The 20,408-nt window shown below is 34.8% G+C and overlaps 4 protein-coding genes across 13 annotated transcripts; all 4 read left to right on the top strand.

Moving 5' to 3' along the window:
• The first annotated feature begins 1,231 nt into the window (after positions 1-1,231).
• On the top strand, positions 1,232-2,301 carry LOC111300905 (uncharacterized). Its single transcript, XM_089748090.1, has 4 exons — positions 1,232-1,349; positions 1,488-1,546; positions 1,611-1,762; positions 1,920-2,301. The coding sequence occupies exons 1-4, from the start codon at positions 1,232-1,234 to the stop codon at positions 2,299-2,301; spliced, it is 711 nt and encodes a 236-aa protein (XP_089604216.1).
• Positions 2,302-3,672: 1,371 nt separating this feature from the next.
• Positions 3,673-7,892, top strand: LOC111299372 (uncharacterized). Of its 8 annotated transcripts, none has more exons than XM_089747379.1 (10): positions 3,673-3,759; positions 4,281-5,257; positions 5,846-5,930; positions 6,011-6,106; positions 6,198-6,350; positions 6,441-6,548; positions 6,636-6,755; positions 7,188-7,313; positions 7,419-7,502; positions 7,605-7,892. In XM_089747379.1, the coding sequence occupies exons 2-10, from the start codon at positions 4,302-4,304 to the stop codon at positions 7,728-7,730; spliced, it is 1,854 nt and encodes a 617-aa protein (XP_089603505.1). In that variant the 5' UTR covers positions 3,673-3,759; positions 4,281-4,301; the 3' UTR covers positions 7,731-7,892. The 8 variants fall into 8 exon arrangements, with proteins under 8 accessions (XP_089603505.1, XP_022750271.1, XP_022750268.1 ...); XM_022894536.2 differs by having other exon boundaries at positions 3,673-3,778; positions 7,454-7,502; XM_022894533.2 differs by having other exon boundaries at positions 3,673-3,778.
• A 367-nt stretch (positions 7,893-8,259) lies between these two features.
• Positions 8,260-12,578, top strand: LOC111299371 (1-acyl-sn-glycerol-3-phosphate acyltransferase BAT2, chloroplastic-like). Of its 3 annotated transcripts, none has more exons than XM_089747383.1 (8): positions 8,292-9,558; positions 9,652-9,701; positions 9,928-9,991; positions 10,275-10,460; positions 10,559-10,965; positions 11,117-11,218; positions 11,646-11,926; positions 12,295-12,578. In XM_089747383.1, exons 1-7 carry the CDS (start codon positions 9,516-9,518, stop codon positions 11,859-11,861), a joined length of 1,068 nt encoding a protein of 355 aa, XP_089603509.1. In that variant the 5' UTR covers positions 8,292-9,515; the 3' UTR covers positions 11,862-11,926; positions 12,295-12,578. The 3 variants fall into 3 exon arrangements, with proteins under 3 accessions (XP_089603511.1, XP_089603509.1, XP_089603510.1); XM_089747384.1 differs by having other exon boundaries at positions 8,303-9,558; positions 10,610-10,965; XM_089747385.1 differs by lacking the exon at positions 11,117-11,218 and having other exon boundaries at positions 8,260-9,558; positions 10,275-10,472.
• Positions 12,579-13,656: 1,078 nt separating this feature from the next.
• LOC111299366 (putative cyclic nucleotide-gated ion channel 5) lies at positions 13,657-19,808 on the top strand. Its single transcript, XM_022894520.2, has 8 exons — positions 13,657-13,788; positions 14,869-14,955; positions 15,102-15,684; positions 16,520-16,732; positions 16,945-17,249; positions 17,991-18,102; positions 18,209-18,445; positions 18,900-19,808. The coding sequence occupies exons 2-8, from the start codon at positions 14,897-14,899 to the stop codon at positions 19,596-19,598; spliced, it is 2,208 nt and encodes a 735-aa protein (XP_022750255.1). The 5' UTR covers positions 13,657-13,788; positions 14,869-14,896; the 3' UTR covers positions 19,599-19,808.
• The last annotated feature ends 600 nt before the right edge of the window (positions 19,809-20,408 follow it).

Raw genomic sequence — 20,408 nt, 5'->3', positions numbered from 1 at the left:
CGATTCGTATATTCAATAAGAGTTCGATTATTTATGCTCGAACTCGAATTCAGATTTAGACTCGAAATATTTTATTAATTAAAATAATAAAAATATATTTAAATATAAAAATTTGATTAGGCTCGCGAGCTATTCGAGTCGGATATAAGAATATTCGAATTCGACTCGATCGATAAGTCGAGCTATTTGAATTCGAGTTCTAGTTCGATTCGATGATAATTGAACTGAATTCGAATTTTTTTCGAATCACACTCGAGTAACTTACGAGTACTAATACATTATTTACATTCCTAATAATAAGTAATAAGTAATAAACTTGCATCTTTGGCAACAAAAGTCCATCATGGCCGAATTAGATATTTGGATACTGTTTTCAGTGGCTAAATACAGGAAAAACAGTTTTTGGAAGGACTATATCACTGCAACATTGGGGATCGGACCCATCAGAACGCCACATCATCATTTCAAAACAAATCGGGCAGCAAGAAGAGAGAATTTGGATTAAAATTTTTTATTCTGAGGAAAGGGTGAGGTTGGTCAAATTCGGAGGTTTCCATGGCAAATTTCAACACAAAGGGAGAAGGTAAGTGAGTTTCTTTATTCTGTGGCCGAAATATATGAATAATTAAAGAAATTTATTAAGTAATTAACTAGCCAATGCATGTTACATTTTAGAGTTCATTTGACAGCTATAGTTCACTCTCATGAATGCAAGATCCGACCTCGGCATTCTTGTCAATGGAAAGAAGCTGTTTCAATTCATTTTGAACATTTCTTTGACAGTTTCATTACAAAGTTTAAGCTATTTTTTTGAAGTTTGATGCAATGTCAAGTCTTAGAAGAGCAAATCCTGCCTTTGGCTTTAGGACAACTTTCTTCTGTTTTCTGGTCGAGTGTAAGCATGGCTTTCGTCTTTCTGTGTATATATTCGTGTCTTTGCCTACTATTTTCCTGTTTCTAATGAACCCTGAAAAAAATGGTTTTTGTTTTTATTTCATGTACCCTCTTCCTGACATGGTTAACTCTAGTTACAGCAATAACCACAGTGGAATATTTCCTTTTTGGAAAATCTAGATTGGTAAGCTGAATCAGAACTGCTAAATTCCAGTTGTTTGGTTGATGATAAAAACTAGTGACCTACTATCCATCAGCTATAGTATATATAAAATCATTATGTAATTCGGGAAGATGTGCGCAAGTTTGTGTTCAACCTGCTGTAGCAAAAGCGCAAATGAATTCTTTTGATGATGCTCTATATGGAGCTGGAACAGATTTGCTCAAAAACGAATTGGATGCCTACAGGGAGAGGCTTTTGGGATCAGGCTCAGCCTATATGCAACGCAATATAAGTTGAAGAAGTTCTAACTTCTAAGTAGATGATTCTTAGTCTTGCATTTAATTTATTGCAAGATTTTAACATGTGAAACATATTGCAGATGAACAGATACTTCTCTAATCCCCAGTATTACTTCCAAGTGAATGATCAGTATGTGATGAACAAATTGAAGTTAATTCTGTTTCCATTCCTGCACAAGGCATATATGCAGTAGTAAATACTTAGCTTCCAAAATCAATATGAAAGTGTAACCCAAATTTTCCTATTCGTCCAGGGACACTGGATAAGAGCAACAGAAACAGTAGGGGTTGAATTCTCTTACAAGCCTCCTATTCTTGATATAAATGCACCTGACCTGTACATTCCATTGATGGCATTTAGCACATATGTCGTTCTAGCAGGCTTCTTTTTAGGCATCAACGGAAAGCAAGTCCAACTTCCTTTTTAATCTTCTTATTTCATTTCATCATTTGGCAAATTTTACACAAATGCTGCCCACAAATGTTAGTTCACATTTAGGCTGTTTTGGAAGGCAAATCAGTTGGTGACTAAAACTTCCAATAAAAACTTCCTTGTTTTGCAGATTTAGTCCTGAAGCTCTAGGTGTGCGAGCTACAAATGGAGTGCTTTGCTGGTTATTCCAAGTCCTTCTACTTGAAGCGACGCTGCATACGCTTGGAGATGGAGACATACCATTCCTTGACATAGTTGCTTATGGTGGCTACACATTTGCTGCAGTTACAGTTACTCTACTTTCCAGGATTGTTTGGAGTTGCAGTTACTATGTTGTTACATTGTGGGAAAGTTTCTTCATGGCAATGTTGCTTGTGAAGATCATGAAGAGAATTTTGATTGCGGATGTGAGAAGGTCTGAAAAGCATTCAAGCAAGTGCCATTTTCTTTTACTTTTAGTTGCTGTTGCTCAATTCCCATTGCTCTTTTGGCTTGGAAATATTCTTGCGTGAAATTCCAAGTGAGTAACAAACTCGGAGCATTTGTACGCTTTCTTTCAAGGAGTGAGTTCAAGTCCTCCTTTCAAAATATTGAAAAAAAAAATGGAGTAATTGATCGGTTCATAATATCATACCGGACGAAGCTATTAAAATAAAATAAAATAATTGAATTGAGTATTTTTAGCTTATGAAGTGATAACCTAATATCTCTATAATCTCAACTAAAAATAGATTTTTTATCACATTTAAGGACGTAAATGATATGTCAAAATTAATAAGTTATTTAAATTTGATTAAATCATTATAAAATTGAGTTTAAATTCGAATAATTTGATTTATTAAATAAACTGAGTTTAAGTATCATAATATTCGATTTAAATAGCTCGTGACTCTAATAGAATTTTTATATTTAATATTTTAATTAAAAATTATTATTTTATCTTTATATATATTTATCAATTCAAGTTTAAAGTTTAAATATAAATAATTAAATTTAAAATTAAGTATAAGAATCAAATTTTTTTATTTGATAAATGAGTTTAATTAAATGAGTTTCAATAATTCAATTTTATTTATAATCGAGTTCAAATTTGAAAATTAAAACTTAAATTGAGTTTCAAACATAAAATTTCGAATTAAGTTTAACTTCAAATTGAGTTTCAAATATTAAATCTTAAATTAAATTCAATATCAAATTTTTTATTATATCGATTTGATTTAACTCAATGATATTCTTAACCATACTTCGATTGTATTTTATTTTTCTTTCATCAATCTTTTGATCTTGTTAAGATATTAATTCAAGTATTTATTTTATATTTATTTTGTATCAAAGATGAAAATTATTATATTATAATTTATGTTGATATTTTAAATAAAAATATATATTTTTTATTTTTATTAAATTTATATATAATTTTAATTAACATTTTAAATCGTTTTCAAATTTTTTTTATCATACATGATATCTTTTTCTTTTTTGGAAACCTATCATCTTATCATCTTACGATGTTTAAAATGAATCCATCCTTTGTGCATCCCAAAACGCATCGTTCCGTTACTTTCAAAGCATCCCGACACGTGACGCACACATTAGCTCAAGAAACGCGGTTTTAACAGATCTTTTCGTTTCTTAAACTCCTCAAATCTTTTAACTGTCACGTAAAACGTTGTCGATTGGCCAAAATGAAAAGGTTAAACGTTGTCGGGACAGTTACTGTTTTATCTTTTTACAGTGGCGTGCGCCAAGGAATCTGGTCAAACCCAGATTAACTTTTTATTACACCTCCAAAAACTCCATTATTTATTTATTTATTTATTTATTTAAATAAAAAATACCTATAATCCCACATATAAGGCCCAACATAAACATTTTCTCAATTTGTTTCCTTTTTTATTCGTTTTTCGTTTTTCTAATTAAACCTCTTTTTATCTTTTTTTTTTCCCCCTTTTTTTCTTAAGATTTGTAAGGTATATAAGGAAAAGACAGGTATTTTTCCCTTTTGTCAACTATTCGATGTTTACGAGAATCTGCTTTGTTTCGAATTTATGTAATTTTTGTCATTGATTTGTTTGCCTTGAGGTTTCGCTTTAATTGTGATTCGATGATGTAGCAATCAGGGTCTAATTCGAACTTTTTTTTCGTTTTGTTTGGTAACTGAGAAAATTTTAGATTTTGGGTTGGATTTTTAATTACGGATTATGATTTTCTTTCTTTTTTTTTTTTTTATAATTTTCCTTCGAGATAAGAAAAAGAACCATTCATTTAAAAACCCTTTTTTTTTTTTTATTTTGCTTATTTCAGTGAGTAATTGTCAAAATCCATGCTTTCTTAGTTCACTTATTGAAACATTTTCTATGTTTTTCTTATCTAATATACGGAATTTGCAGATGAATTTAAATTTTTAGTTCGAAAGATTCTTTCTTGCAAAATTATGCTGTTTGAATTGTCTGGGTATTTGAATTTTGAGTTTTATTTGATTGTGTTTCAGGAGATTTATTGAAATCTGAAGATGTTAGAGCAGTTGCTGATATTTACCAGGGGAGGGTTAATCCTCTGGACATGTAAAGAGCTTGGAAATGCTCTTAAAGGGTCACCAATTGACACCTTGATCCGGTCCTGTCTTTTGGAGGAACGCTCTGGTGCATCATCATATAACTATGATGCTCCAGGTGCTTCTTATACCCTCAAGTGGACCTTCCATAATGAGCTTGGCCTTGTATTCGTTGCTGTGTATCAGCGTATTCTCCATCTTTTATATGTGGACGATCTTCTTGCACTGCTGAGGCGTGAGTTTTCAGAGATTTATGACCCAAAAAGGACGGTCTATAATGATTTTGATGAAACTTTTAGGCAGCTTAGGAGGGAGGCAGAAGCGAGGGCTGAGGAGTTCAAGAAATCAAAGCAGATGGTTAAACCTGTCAACAACATTAAGAAGCAAGGGCAGGTGCTGAAAGCTGGTTTTAATAAAGGAAGTAAGAATGGTGACGGTGGCTTGGCTTCTGATGGCGGGGATGGTGATAAAGTGAAAGATCGGACATTGGAGAATGGACACTCCATTGGTAATCATGTTGAGATTGAAGAACCTATGGTGGTAGGTGTTGTTACTGGTAAAGAAAATAATATTAGTGCTTTTGATGTAAGTAAACTTCAGAAAAGAACTAAAGGTGTAAAGAAAACTGATGCTGTTGTTAACAGGGGTTCCAAGCTGGACCCTAAAAAAAAGGTTACGAAGAAGAATAGAGTTTGGGATGATGCACCTTCAGAGACAAAATTGGACTTTACTGATCCAGTGGATGGAAATGGAAATGAGAATATAGACGTTGTCGCAGCAGATCAAGGTGAAAGTATGATGGACATAGAAGAGATTATCAGCAGTGACAGTGAAGGTGAAGAAGATGACAATGTGCAGAAGGATAGCAAGCCTGAAGCTAAGAAAAAGGGTTGGTTTTCCTCTATGTTCCAGAGGTAATTATTGATTTAGTTCCTTCATATAGATTGTAATTCCTATTTTTGATATATTTTTTCTGTCTTCGTGATGAGTGAAATTGGAGGTCATTTTGTTTTTGAAGCCTGATTCATTTTGAAAAAATATTTCATAGATTTTGTTTTATCATCTTCAGATGTTCATCATAAAGCATGTCCTTATTACTTTTGATTTAGATGTCATAAAACCTTACAACTAGAGTTGCAAATGTTTGTTTTATTGAGTTGATCACTTCAATTTTGCCATTATGTGGCTTTATATTAAATAGCGCAAAAGATGGCATTAGTAGTTACTTTCTGAGATCTCTTCTGCTAGGCATCACCATTTAAAGAATGAGAGATTTTTAGACATCATTTGCTTGTAACATTGTTATATATTGCAGCCTCAAAGAGTTTTACAGCCTTTTTGTTTTTCCATTTTATGGTGGCTAGTGGCAAAAAGAGTTATATGCTCCTATACATGTTGCGCTTGGGCTTTGTCCAGCTTTTACCAGAAGCTTTTATCATCGCCATTGTTGATTTTACTATCCAATCACATCATTTATTCATTTTCTACTTTCTTGGTCTCAGTATTGCAGGAAAGGCAAATTTGGAGAAGGAAGACTTGGAACCAGCTTTGAAGGCTCTTAAGGATAGGCTTATGACCAAGAATGTGGTATGTTTTCTGCTAATTTGACATACTTGATTAGTACCTCTCAATGTCTATAGGGATGTTTAGATATGTGGCATTCACAGGCTGAGGAGATAGCTGAGAAGCTTTGTGAATCAATAGCTGCAAGTCTTGAAGGGAAAAAGCTGGCCTCATTCACAAGGATCTCTTCAACAGTGCAGGTCTACAAGTTTTTCATCTTTAATATTTTCTGTCTTTTTTCCTGCTTTTTGATACTATAAATTTAATGATGTACGGTAATTGTGACTGTAGGCTGCAATGGAAGAAGCTCTTGTTCGTATTTTAACTCCTAGGCGCTCTATTGACATACTGAGGGATGTGCATGCTGCCAAGGAACAGAGGAAACCATATGTTGTTGTATTTGTTGGTGTTAATGGAGTTGGGAAATCAACAAATCTAGCCAAGGTTAAGCTGATTTGACTGCTCTATATCTAGATTTGTACATAGGGACATGCCTTCTTGTCATTCTGGTTAACCTTAAATGTTACTTTGCAGGTCGCTTACTGGCTTCTGCAGCACAATGTTAGTGTTATGATGGCTGCCTGTGATACATTTCGGTCTGGAGCTGTTGAGCAGTTGCGAACTCATGCGCGTAGACTCCAGGTACTACATTAACTATAAATGTTATAATGAGTATCATTGGTATAGATACTCTTTTGTGTCTGACTTGTTACTTGATACCCTTGTCAGATTCCTATATTTGAGAAAGGGTATGAGAAAGATCCTGCAATTGTAGCAAAGGAAGCAATTCAGGAGGCTACTCGTAATGGTTCAGATGTTGTTCTTGTTGATACAGCTGGTCGGATGCAGGTATCTTCTAATCAGTTAATTTATTTGTTTGTAGGCTTTATACTTTGGGTACTGCTTGGTGAGTGCTTTATTCATACTTTTCTTACTTTCAGAAGCCTGAAATGATTCTGATTTTGGGTCATGTTAGTGGTATAACTTTTGTAAGAAAACAGTTGCAATCAATACATTATTTATTAGGAAATTGAACAGAACAAGCTACAGGATGTATGGATAACTGATTCAAAACATGTTGGCTTGGGACCTAATTGGTTTTGAATGTCAACTACAAGAACCAGAGAGGGAACCGGTCATATTGGTTTTGCTAGAGGCTGTGAGACGAGCAATTGAGCTATTTTTCTTTGAAAGATATTAAATGCAATATAGTTATAATGCTTTTCATTTTTTTTTTGGTTATCACTGTTATGAAATTAATATCTATGCTACGTTTATCAGGATAATGAGCCGTTAATGAGAGCCCTTTCGAAGCTTATATACCTTAACAATCCAGATCTTGTCTTATTTGTTGGAGAGGCACTAGTTGGGAATGATGCTGTTGATCAGTTATCAAAATTCAATCAGGTTTTGCTTCGATATTTAAGCATTATATTGCATTCAAATCTATTTGCTGTGCATATATATCAACTTAAATCTCTGTTACAAAGCTCTGCCGTATTATTCTTGCAGAAATTGGCTGACCTCTCTACTTCTCCTACTCCCAGATTGATAGATGGGATTCTGCTCACCAAATTCGACACTATTGATGATAAGGTAAAATGAGTTTGAATGTGACAAGGTTTTCATATTTTATTTAGTTTGACAAATCACACTGCCATTTATCTTTCTTTTGGTCTACAACTGAAATTGATGTAGGTTGGGGCAGCTTTGTCGATGGTCTACGTATCAGGGGCACCGGTCACGTTTGTTGGCTGTGGCCAGTCATATACCGACCTGAAGAAACTTAACGTCAAATCAATAGTGAAGACACTGCTGAAATGAGTGAATGCTTGATGTAAACACCCACAACAGCATTTGCAATGCTCAACTTATATATGGTTGTTTCTTCTGCTGTGACTCTGTGTTAATTTTATGGAGGTGCATCAGCCCCTTGCGGCTGTACATTTGTTCATCTTAGATCTATAACTATTTCTGAGTTTGGCATCTTATCTTCTCATGTCTGTGCTGAAGATTAATATTTTAGTTAGGAGTGTGTGAATCTCCTGTCCTCAACGCCTCCATCACTGATGAGGATGGTTCGGATTAAATTAAATTTGATTTGATATTTTTAAATATTATATAATATTATAAATTTAAAAAATTTAATCCGAATTTAAATCGAACTTGAACTTTCATATAATTCGGATTAAATCGATTTTTTTCAATTTAATTTGATTCAATTTAATGATTTTTAATTTTTTTTTTTTTTATATATTATTTTAATATATAATTTTAATATATTTAAATAGATTTTGATATAAATTTGTTATTTTTATTTTATAAAAATTAAAAATATATATAAAAATTAAAAAAATTCGATTAGATTTAATTTTTCTTTTGTTTTTTATTTTTCGATTTAAAATTTAATTTAAATTTAATATATATTTTTAATATTTAAATTTAATTCAAATAAAAAAATAATCGAAATTTAATTGAATATTATAATTTTAAATTAATTTTAAATTTTTTAAATTTTTTTTCTCATCCAAGATATTGAAACCAGCCATTTAAGCGGCAAAGTATAAATAATTACTATGCTTCCACTATAATCAGAAGAGAATACTCCAATGTAAGAATGCAAAATTTCCCCCTATAATCATTCGAATGAATGATTCCTCAAGCTGTAGCAATTAGTTTAATATATTTCTCGTTTTTCACAACAGAGCCAGTACCATCAATCCCCCCAACATAACCACCAAGCCACTTTTCAAGATCAAGGTGGTGCTCGTTAGAGCCACTGCAGGGCCGTCAACTTCCACGGAAAAAGGTGCTGGTGAGATTCCCATCAACTGGCTGCTAGCTGACATCACCACAACGATCAGTTTTTGGCCCTTTTGGCAGTGTCCCTCAGCTCCACTGGTACATAGTATGCCCCTAACTTCTCAAGCTTCACCTCAGTGTTGCAATCCTCTGGAGACAAGAGTCCTTGCTCAATTCAGACTTGTGATTATCGTAAGATTAAATAAAGCCGTTGAATCGAAATCATGAAGAAGAAAGAGGTTACAAACATGTAGAAGGAAAAAATTCCTTGAAGAAACACAGCCAAGCCGAAGTCAAGGAAGTGGGAGGGGAGCCCAGTAGGACACAAGTTCCAACCCCATAGTATAGATTACTACTGGTGTGGGGCTGTGGGCTGCGTTAGGTTCGGACCTCGAACAAATTTCAGACATGATAGGTGGGAACCCATGAAAAACAAGACAGGTAAGGATAACGGACAAGAAAACAGCCATCGAAGAGGACAAAGGAAAGCTCCCAGTTCCAAATTCTAACAAAGCTTAAGAAAGCAGCCACCGAAGAAGACAAAGGAAAGCTCCCAGTTCCAATTCTGATGAAGCTTCTTCCACATTGCCAAACGCTTCAGCCAAAAAACCAGAAAGGCAAAGGAATAAAATAAAAGAACTAGGCATAGCAATAGGCCTTGAAATTGGCAAATCTATCGCCATTCTCCACTGCCCCCCCCCCCCCCCCTCCACAACACTTTCCTTTCCCTTTACAAAATGTATGAAATGAAAATCTAAACAAACTCAAAACCCCCACAATCTTTCAGTTCTTTTTGAACCACTCATCATGGAGCTCCCTTCACTCTCTTTCTTTTCTCCTCTCCCTCTCTGTAAGACACGTACTCTATACTTTCTCATATACGTATTTTCGTATTTTTTTCTTTGTATGTATTGATTCTGCTTTTTTTTTTTTCTTTTTCCAGGTTACCTAATGCCAGTGCCTAGGAGTTCTACAACGTTTCCTTGTTTGCCGGTAACTGTATTTGTTTCTGTCTATCTGTTTGGTTCCATAGAAAATAGAGGGAAAGTTAGTTGTATCGGGTAAAATCGAGAGTGAACTTCACGGTTTCTAAATAGAGAGACAGCGTTTCAAGTTGATTCAATGATTGGACGAAGTTTTAGAAATTTGAGACTTTTTTCCTTTATATGACCAAGTAATTTGCTTTATGACAGTGTTCTTAATATATCTTTTAATGCAGTTTAAAGGAGCTTATTTTGGCTACTCTGTGTGTAAAAAAGCAACTTTGAGAAATGCATATAATTGTAAGTTAATTTTTACTAGGGCTATGTTCTTTATGTTTGGTTAATGCTACAAGATGTGGATGCACTGTAAAATTTCTGCAAAGTGATTATTTGTTCGTTTAGGATTCTTTTAGAATAAATCAATGGATTCCTTTTTTCGGGTTTAAATTGTTCTTGTAATTTACTATAAATGGTTATTTGATGGTGGATACCAAGTGAAAGGTTTGGTATTTCATATATGTATAGATAAGTAACTTTTCTTTATGGAGGTTTACATATTAGCTTCTCTCCTTTATTTTGGCAGCTGCTCAAATGTGTATTTCTAGGAAGCATGATGGTGAATCTCGGTGTTATTTTAATCCAAATGGTGGTTTAAATGGATCATATTACAATAATAAATTACATAACCGTAACAAATTGTCCAGATACATAGTTGTGAGATCTGAACTTGCTGGGACTGGGAATCCTGATGCTGCTGATTCTTTCTCAGGTTTTCCTCAAAGTATTCAGTCATTCACCGATATTGGTTTTCATTTTTAACTCTTGCACCCTCACAATTTTATATTTTCTTCAAATTTCAAAATGCAGAAATTAAACTGCGTTCAAAAGGTAAAGGAGTATGCTTTTATGCTGTCACAGCTATTACAGCCATTTTACTGATTGGATTTATGATGGCGGCACATCCCTTTGTGCTCTTGTTTGATCCCCACAGAAGAAAAGCTCAGCATTTTATTGCCAAACTTTGGGCTACAGCAACTATTGCTCCATTCTTTAAAATTGAGTTCGAAGGATTGCAGAATCTGCCTTCACAGGATGTTCCTGCCGTATATGTTTCCAACCACCAGAGTTTTTTAGACACATATACACTTCTAACTCTTGGAAGAAGCTTCAAGTTCATCAGCAAGACTGGGATATTTCTTTATCCCGTTATTGGTTGGGCCATGTCTATGATAGGCATAATTCCATTAAAGCGCAATGACAGCAGAAGCCACTTGGTATTCCTTTTTCATTGTTTTGTGTTTATCATGTCTATGTTAGATGGCACTATAGGATTAATCTGTTGTAATGATATCTTTTAGCTAGGCAGTCTTTGTATTATTTTTTCTGTAGTGTGGATTTGAAATTCTGTTACTGTTGTGCATGTAGGAGTGTCTTAAGAGATGTATGGATCTTATCAGGAATGGTGCCCCCGTCCTTATCTTTCCAGAAGGCACACTGAGTAAGGATGGGAAATTAGGTGATTTCAAGGTGAGATCATGTTGGAGTTCTTATTATTTGTTTGGGTGGATTACATGCAGTTATTAAGTAAACGATCAATAGAAACTTATACCATATGTCTTGTTTGGTGATTATGAACCATTGATGAAAGAAAGATAATTGCCTCTGCCATCTTCTTTGCACCTAGTGGGATCATGTGCATTATTTTAGATTGATAAATAATGCCACTGTCCAATATTCTAGTCATTAAATCAATCACAAAATCAGTGATATGGCTTTTAAAAGTATGGTGGAGTAATTGCAAGTCCTGATTTAATAATTGTCAAATGTTAGTCTTTATCTCTCTCTCTTTCTCTCTCGTATTAATCATAAGAAGTGATTATAGAAATTATGGAAGATTTTAAAATGCCACTAGTTATTCACAAGCTCATTGTTTTATCTTGATTTTTATGTGCAGAAAGGTGCATTCAGTGTTGCAGCCAAAACTGAAGTGCCTGTCATTCCCATTACCTTAATAGGTACAGGCAAAATCATGCCTGCAGGAATGGAGGGTATCATAAATTCAGGATCTGTGAAAGTTGTTATTCATAAGCCATTTGAAGGAAGTGATCCAGAAATATTACGCCATGTAGCTAGAAACACGATTTTAGATACACTTAAGCGTCAAGGCTGAGAAATTGTGATTTTATGGCTCAAACTTAATCCTTTTATTTCTGATTTAAAGAACATGAATGAAAGGTACAAAAAGTTTCCCTTTCCCTTATCGAAACAATGCATGTGTTTTTTATTTAATTTTTAGCAAAAGAGATGTGATTGTGCAATCTTTTTCTCCCATCTTTCTGATTTTAGACTTCAATTTATGTTCCTCTTTGGAAAAAGCGAATTCTAAACCATTGTTTTTGAAATTTGGATCAAGGTTTCATTGGTAGAAGTTAGTGACGAGATTGATAACACATTTTTGACATCAGGATGTTGGTTTTTACTCCAAGTATAATTAGTTCTATGCTGAACCCTTTTTCTGCATGTTATTGTAATTCTGAAGTAGCATCATCTAGTCATAAGTGATCAGCTGCTGGTTTTAATCACTTTCATTTTGCATCTAACAGGCTCCGAGGTTGTATCTGGGACCTTGGGATCTCATCTTTTCTGGTGGATGATTCCCTGCAATCCGGGCTGTAACAATTTAACAAGTCGGCCAAGCTACCGCCCAAGTTGGCTTCAAATTTTCTTTTCATATCATATCTTGCATTTGTGGCCATTCCTTAGTAGGAGTCCAGCACAAATTTTTGCTTTTCCGGATAGAACTTGGTTGTGTAACATTTTTTCAGACAATACTTGCAAATTTGGGGCTATAAATTAAAAGATAAATACTCTGAAGAGATCTTTTTCATGTCTCTTTCTTTCTTTCTTTCTCTCTTTCTCTCTCTCTTTATATATGTAATAAAATATAAATGTTGATATAAACAAAGTAGAAAGATGAATCAAAATCCGGTGTAGATATCAACGAGGTCAAAGGGATTAAGCCAACTAAGTAAGGAGCGGGCAGAGCCTTGCAGGGCTCCCACGTCGGCCTCCAATCGCCTTGACCTCTTCTTCTTTCAGAACTTCAGCTTAAGCCCCTGGTCCAGGGTTTGAAAAACACGTCATCTTCTAGCAGCCACCATAGCATTATATATAGATTTAATGAAAATAGTATAAAAACAACGTTTGTCTTAATTATTTTAGCATTTGACCCTTTCTTTTTTTCAATACAGAGAATAACATAATAAATAAAGAAAAAGTAAACGCACCGTTCAGATTCGGGACGTCAAAAGAGACATTCATATAATACTGAAAACTGAGGGCTATTTTAGTCATTTAATTAAAAACGTTTATCTTCAATTATTTTGACACGAGGGGACTATTTGCAACCCATTATTTTCACTTTGCATCTCAATTTTTTTAATGTTTTAAATAAAATTATTTAATTATTTTTTTATAAAATTTTAAAATCCTTCATTTTCATAAAGTTATAAAATTTTTCAAAAATAATTTTTTTGAAAAGTTATAAATTTTTTCAGAAATAGATTTTCAAAAAATCTTATCAGAGGTGAGATAATGAAATTAATATATTTTTGAAAAATTATAAGATTTTTCAAAATTTTATTTTTGAAAATTATAAAATTTTAAAAAATTATAAAAACTACTTAACAATTTTATTTTAATTTTTTTTAAAAAAAACTAAGGTATAAAAAAAATTGAATGCATTTAGTCTTGCTATTTTTGACATTTGGCCTTTTTTTTTTTTTTTTTTTTGCACAATGGAGAGAATAACATAATAAGAAAAAAAAAGGTAAACGCACCGCTTCGGTTCGGGGACGTCAAAAGCAACGACCGCCATATAAAGCTGAAAACTGAGGGCTATTCTAGTCATTTCAAAAAATTTGACCCACTTTCTTTTCTCGCCTTTTTCTGTAAACGATATTTTCATCTTCGTCTTTCTTCTTCTTCTTCTCGTTTTCTCCTTCTTCTTCAGTCGCGCCTAATTGTAAATCTATTTTTGTTTTCGATTTATCTATAATTTTTTAATCATTATTGAAGTAAAATTTAAGGTTTTCTCTGTAAGTCTCTTCGCTCTCTTCTCAATTTATTTTTCTTAATATAAGTTCATGATAATATGTATATAATTTATTTCACTTTTTTTTTTAATTTTTTATTTTACATTCTTAGTTTTTTGTTCTGGGTTGAAAGTGTTCTGATCTTTCGGTTTGATGTAGAAATTATGCATTTTTTCAGTTCGATTTCGATGAATTGGAGTTTCAACTAAGAATTTCCAATCTACAAGTCCACTTTGCTTTCTAAGTAGTCCTTTGGTTGCGTTTTAGTGAATGTTTCATTCGATCAAGCGGGGTCAACTATAGGGAGTGAATTTGATTCTTCAAAAGATTGGAAATGTCGACAATACTTGAAAAGAAGAGCGAATCAATGAATCAAGTTTTGCAACCTTTTTTTTGGGGGGGGGGGGATCCAGTAATATAGCTAGAGAATTTAATCAATTTCTTGCAATTTAACTTAAAAAAGTTAGAATATTTAGGAAAGTGGAAATTTTTATTGAAATTATGGTTGATTCTTTAGTAGTTATGACGAGATGATATCTGCGGCTATTTGGTAACTGTTGAAGAGGTTTGTATTATTTAAAATTAGGGTTGGCTTCTAAAGAGTGAGGGCCGACTTGTTCATTAGTTCTATAGGTGTATAACATTATGCTTTGCTTGATGCTTTATTGATGAAACTGCAAAATTCTAACTGCATAAGTTTAGGATCTTCAGGAGCATGCTTTGAGTCAAGTGCGAATTTAATTCACTAAATTATTTAAGTGGTGAACTGAACTCCTCTTGAAAGGATTGAATGATGTGAATTTATTTCATCAAAGGTGGTGTTGAAATCTTTTAAAACAACCGTAGACACAAATTTTATGCGATCTTAGTACTTCTTGACATTGTAAATCGGATTGGCTTAATGAGAAATAGGTCTTTTTGTTTCCTCCTTTATTCCATGCACACATTTTAAAACCTTTTGTAATGGCCTTGCAATCATCTGGCGTTGTAACTGCTTAACTGCTGGATCTTGACTGATATGATAGCCTAAGCAACTGTGCTAATTGTTTAGCACTTGATTGAATTATTTTTGTTGGATTGCAGGATTTATTTATGTGTTTGGTTGTAAACAATGTTTGATTGCGGTTATAAAGCACAGTACATGAGTGGTCAGAGGGAGAAATTTGTCAGGTCTGAAATTATTATTCTAAATATTCTTTTCTGCAGTTCTCTCTCTCTCTCTCTCTCTCAGTTAAGGCTGATAGCTTACTGCGGCTGGATAAATTTTTATAGGTGAAGGCATATAATCTTCAATTCTTTCTTTCTACTTTCTCCAGGTTGGATGACTTGGACTCTAGATTATCGACATCCTCTGATACAGGATTGAAAAAATGTGGGTTTAACATTGAGGGATTAGGTCATTCTGGCCATGCAAACAATACAACACCTAGATCTTTCAAGAGAGGGATCAGAAAGGGATCTGAAGGACTTAAGTCAATTGGTCGGTCACTTGGATTTGGGGTTTCTCGAGCAGTATTTCCAGAGGACCTTAAAGCATCAGGAAAGAAGATTTTTGACCCTCAGGATAAATTCCTCTTGCTATGCAATAAAGTATTTTTTGTATCATGTATTCTGGCAGTATCAGCGGACCCTCTATTTTTTTATCTTCCAGTTATTAACGATTCGGAAAATTGTCTCACCATTGATAAAAAATTAGCAGTCACGGTAACAACTCTGCGGACAATTATAGATGTTTTCTATCTTGTACGCATGGCTCTCCGGTTCCGTACAGCTTACGTTGCTCCATCATCTCGGGTTTTTGGACGAGGTGAACTTGTGATAGATCCCGCACAAATAGCCAAGCGATACTTGCAGCGATATTTCATCATTGATTTTCTTGCTGTACTTCCGTTACCACAGGTCTTAAAAGTTGTTTCGCTGAGTATCAATAGCTCAAGGCTGCACATTTATTTTTCCTTGTTCTGATGCATCTAGCACTTTCTCTTTCTTGTGTTATACTTTTCTTTATTGATTTTTTCTTCTCATATATCCATGTTTTGTATGCCACAACAATAATTCCTTATGATTTCTGTGGGAGCTAAATACATCTGATATTGTATTATGTTCATTCTATCTTCTTGTTGTGCCCAGTTCTTGTGTGCTTTATGTGTATTAACTTTCTTTCTATACATGCTTCTGCTTTCTCTCACGTTGACACACTTTTTACTGCATGTATTCTATCATTTAAAGTGTGAAACACATGAGCACTTGATGGTATATTTTGCATAGAATACATGTGCTCTGTGATAAAAGTTTTTTCATTACATTTTTTACCTTCTACCCATCAGTATTAGTAGATCTATGGCCTACAACCTTGTTTGCATTGAAAAATCCTGGCTTGCTGAAGGAACTAAGTGATGGTGATAATTCACATCATCTTTTGAAGAAAGGCCTTGTAAACATGCAGACCAAGGCCAATTTAAATATTCTAAATTCCTAATACAGAATTGATGTATCCTCCATAAGGTTATTTTTAGTGAAAATCTGGCAGAAAATTCTTGTCCTTTAGCTGCTTAATATGTTAATTATGAATTTTGAAGGTAGATTATGCATGCATTATTATATTAGGGAGGGGTGGTTACCCTTGCTGAAGGAATAATGTCAATGAGCTGTCACCGTTGCATGGCATCCTAGTTGCATTTTGGCTGGTTGAAAGCATCTATATCTTTCTCATTATATTTGTTCTTTAATGCAGATTGTTGTTTGGAGATTTCTTCATAGTTCAAATGGTTCAGATGTACTGCAAACAAAACAGGCCTTGTTTTTTATTGTCTTGCTTCAATACGTCCCTAGATTTCTTAGAGTTATACCCTTAACATCAGAAATGAAAAGGACCGCAGGTGTCTTTGTTGAAACCGCTTGGGCTGGAGCTGCATATTATTTGCTATTATATATGCTTTGTAGTCATGTAAGTGCATATTAAATTTATGTCTTTATTTCACTAGTGAAAGTATTGTTAATTGTTCTCAACCCTGTTTATTTTGAAGCTATCTGAACCTGTCTTTCTTGCTGATTTTGATTTCTGGGGCATGATTTTCACCTTCTAACCTGTTCTTCTGCAAATAAGGTTATTTGTATAATTATGTTTTGATCTGTCTTTTTGTTGGATGAATGATTCAGATAGTAGGGGCATTCTGGTACTTGCTAGCTGTAGAACGAAATGATACATGCTGGCAGAAGGCTTGTAAGGATACTGGTAGTGATAAATGCAATAAAAATTTCTTATACTGTGGAAATCAGCAAATAGAAGGCTATGCAATATGGGATGGCATCAGAGACTCGGTTCTTGGTGATAATTGTCCAACTGATGGCAGTAAATTTGACTTTGGAATCTTCACAAATGCTTTGTCATCTGGCATTGTTTCATCAACAAAGTTTGTTTCCAAATACTGCTATTGTTTATGGTGGGGTCTACAGAATTTGAGGTGGGAAAACTAAAGAAAAATAGCACACTGGGTTCAGTTATATGATATTTTGGAGTGTGTATTGGATTATACTATAACAGATAATCGCTTTCATATGAAACATTGATAATTATTTATTTATCATGATTGCAGGTGACAAAGTTTATTCGTAGTTTTGCATTGAATAATCTTTCCAAAACTATTTTCATGAAAGAAGAATTTGCAAGACTCTACTTCTGTGGAAAGTTTTCATGTCTTCTTGGGCAATGTATATGAAATAGATGCCTTCTAGGTTATGTTTTCTGTTTACTGTTATCTATGATCTATTAACAGGGACTTGGGTGTTAAATGCAGCATCTATTAGACATCTATATTGTGACCAAAAGACTCCGTTTAATTCCTAATGATCGAACGCTAAGAACTCAAAGCCACATGTACCCACTTGTCACTCATGGATCATGGGTTCTGATTTCCATTTCAGAGCATTTCTCTTATATCTATGCCATCTTTGTGATGGTTAGACATCTATGTATCTACACATGTATAAATATATTCTTGTGCTGAACTTGCATGCTTATTCAATTTTCTAAATGAATCAATTCAAGAAAATAGAAAATGAGCTGTTTGACATAAGGCATTTGTTTTAACTGTCGTTTATGTAAATGATGCATGCATTCCCTGATGTCTTTTCGTGTAACATTAAACCATCAACTTGCCATTGATTACTAAGATTCTTCTTTATTTTCCTCAACCTCTTTGCAGTACCCTTGGCCAGGGGCTTCAAACTAGCACCTATCCTGGTGAGGTTATATTCTCCATAGCACTTGCCATTTTTGGGCTCATCCTCTTTGCACTTTTGATCGGAAACATGCAGGTGAATTTTGAACTTCATCTCATGCTTTATTTTTACCAATTAAATAGTTGAGACTCGTTGATTGATCCGATGTGTTCATTGTGGTTGTTTTCAATGTTGTAAACAGACCTATCTTCAGTCTCTCACCATTCGGCTAGAAGAAATGAGGATCAAAAGGCGTGACTCAGAACAGTGGATGCATCATCGTATGCTTCCCCAGGACCTCAGGGAACGAGTACGACGTTATGACCAATATAAGTGGTTGGCAACACGTGGTGTTGATGAAGAAAACTTGGTTCAGAGCCTTCCAAAGGATCTGAGGAGAGATATCAAGAGGCACCTCTGTCTGGCATTGGTTAGAAGGGTAAGTTCTTTTCCTTTTCTTCTTTCCCTTTTCTTCTTTCCATATCTTTCTTTTTTCATTTTTCTCTTTTTCTTTGGTTTGTGGTGTCTTCTCTCTTAGCGGTAGTGAGAAAGACAAGTTTTGAATCGTTTATGCAAGGGATTACAATGACAATTATCTTTCCCTTATCTTTCTATCCCCTAAAGCTTATGGAATATATCTTTTTCCCATCACATAATTCTCATGTTTGCATTATATATAGAAATTATCGCTAGTGTTGTAGCCTTTTTGTTTAGTGGATTTTCTGGTATGTTCTATTGAAGCTTTGGTGCTCTTATTCCATGATCTCTATTCAGTTCTGTATTTGTGGATAGAGCTGGCCTTTATCTTAAATTGCCTTTCCTTTTCCTCCCATATTTTCATATGATCCTCCCTTCCAACCGCCCTCTGATAACTGCTTTGCTTCATTTTGTAGGTTCCTCTGTTTGAGAGTATGGACGAGAGGTTGCTTGATGCTATTTGTGAACGGCTTAAACCATGCTTGTTTACTGAGAGCACATACATAGTTCGAGAGGGGGATCCGGTTGACGAGATGCTTTTTATTATTCGTGGCCGCCTTGAGAGTGTAACAACAGATGGTGGGAGGAGTGGGTTTTTCAACCGCAGTTTTCTGAAAGAAGGACATTTCTGTGGAGAGGAACTTCTAACTTGGGCATTGGATCCCAAATCTGGTGCCAACCTTCCATCATCTACTCGGACAGTGAGGGCTTTGACTGAGGTTGAGGCTTTTGCCCTTACAGCTGAGGAGTTAAAATTTGTTGCCAGTCAGTTCAGGCGTCTTCACAGCAGACAGGTGCAACATACCTTCCGTTTTCATTCACAGCAGTGGAGGACCTGGGCAGCTTGCTTTATCCAAGCTGCTTGGCGTCGTTATTCCAAGAGGAAGAATATGGAACTTCGTAGGAAGGAAGAAGAGGAAGCAGAAGGGTCAGATGGAACCCGCAATAACAGTGGTAGAGGTTCATACAGCCTTGGTGCCACTTTCTTAGCGTCCAAGTTCGCAGCAAATGCACTTCGTGGTATTCATCGAAATCGGATTGCTAAGAGTGCAAAGGAGTTGGTGAAACTGCAAAAGCCTCCCGAGCCTGATTTTACTGCTGAAGACGCAGATTGATATTATGTTACCCATGATGTCTAGAGTTAAAATGCTGTTACTTTCATCTAATTGTACTCGCTTGGAAGATCTATAAACAATGTATAATACGCACACATTTGACATTTCGGTTTGGAATTGGAAGTTGTAAGGCCTACTGGAAGAAATGTTAAGACTGTAAAGCTTGCTTGCTGCTTCATTATGCCTATGGATTCCCATATTTTATTCCCATTTTCCAAAACAAGCATAGCAGAGAATATTCAGGCCCCTTATTCGTTCCAATTGTAGGGAGGGGGGTTTCAATGATTGCACCCGTGAAGGAATTCTTGGTGGGGGAACAAAAATATTCAACACCCTAGTTCACGAAAAAGCTTGACATGATAGATTCTAGTGTAGCTTTAAGGGGGAGACCAAGAAGTAACAATGGGGTGGTAATTGACTCTGACTGTACCATGGCATAGAAAATGCTTGTCTGGCAAAATGAAGTATCAACCCAGACTGCAAGGTCTTGAAGGGCGTTGAATTTTCTAGCCATTGCTTTGGGATCAATTAGGCTGTTCTGTTTCTTGATGAAATTGCCAGGAAAAGAAATTTTAAATTAATGATAACGTATCAAGGAATTAATGGTTTTGCATGTTACAGTCTTTACAACTGACACCTGACAGCTTCCGGTCAATGTGGACTTTGGCTTCAGTCCCACCAAACATGGCGTGGCCTGAAATCGACGATGGAATGTGAAAAGTAAAGGAGGTGGGCAGTTTCCAAGTACAACGATTTTCGAGTGCAATCAATACTTGCCCTTGCAATCTTGAGCTATGGTATTTTTTTTAG

This window comes from Durio zibethinus, chromosome 18 (assembly GCF_047325235.1).
Source record: "Durio zibethinus cultivar Kanyao isolate XHJ-2024 chromosome 18, ASM4732523v1, whole genome shotgun sequence".
In the NCBI taxonomy this organism is placed as follows: domain Eukaryota; kingdom Viridiplantae; phylum Streptophyta; class Magnoliopsida; order Malvales; family Malvaceae; genus Durio; species Durio zibethinus.
This window is presented reverse-complemented; position numbering and strand designations above follow the sequence as displayed.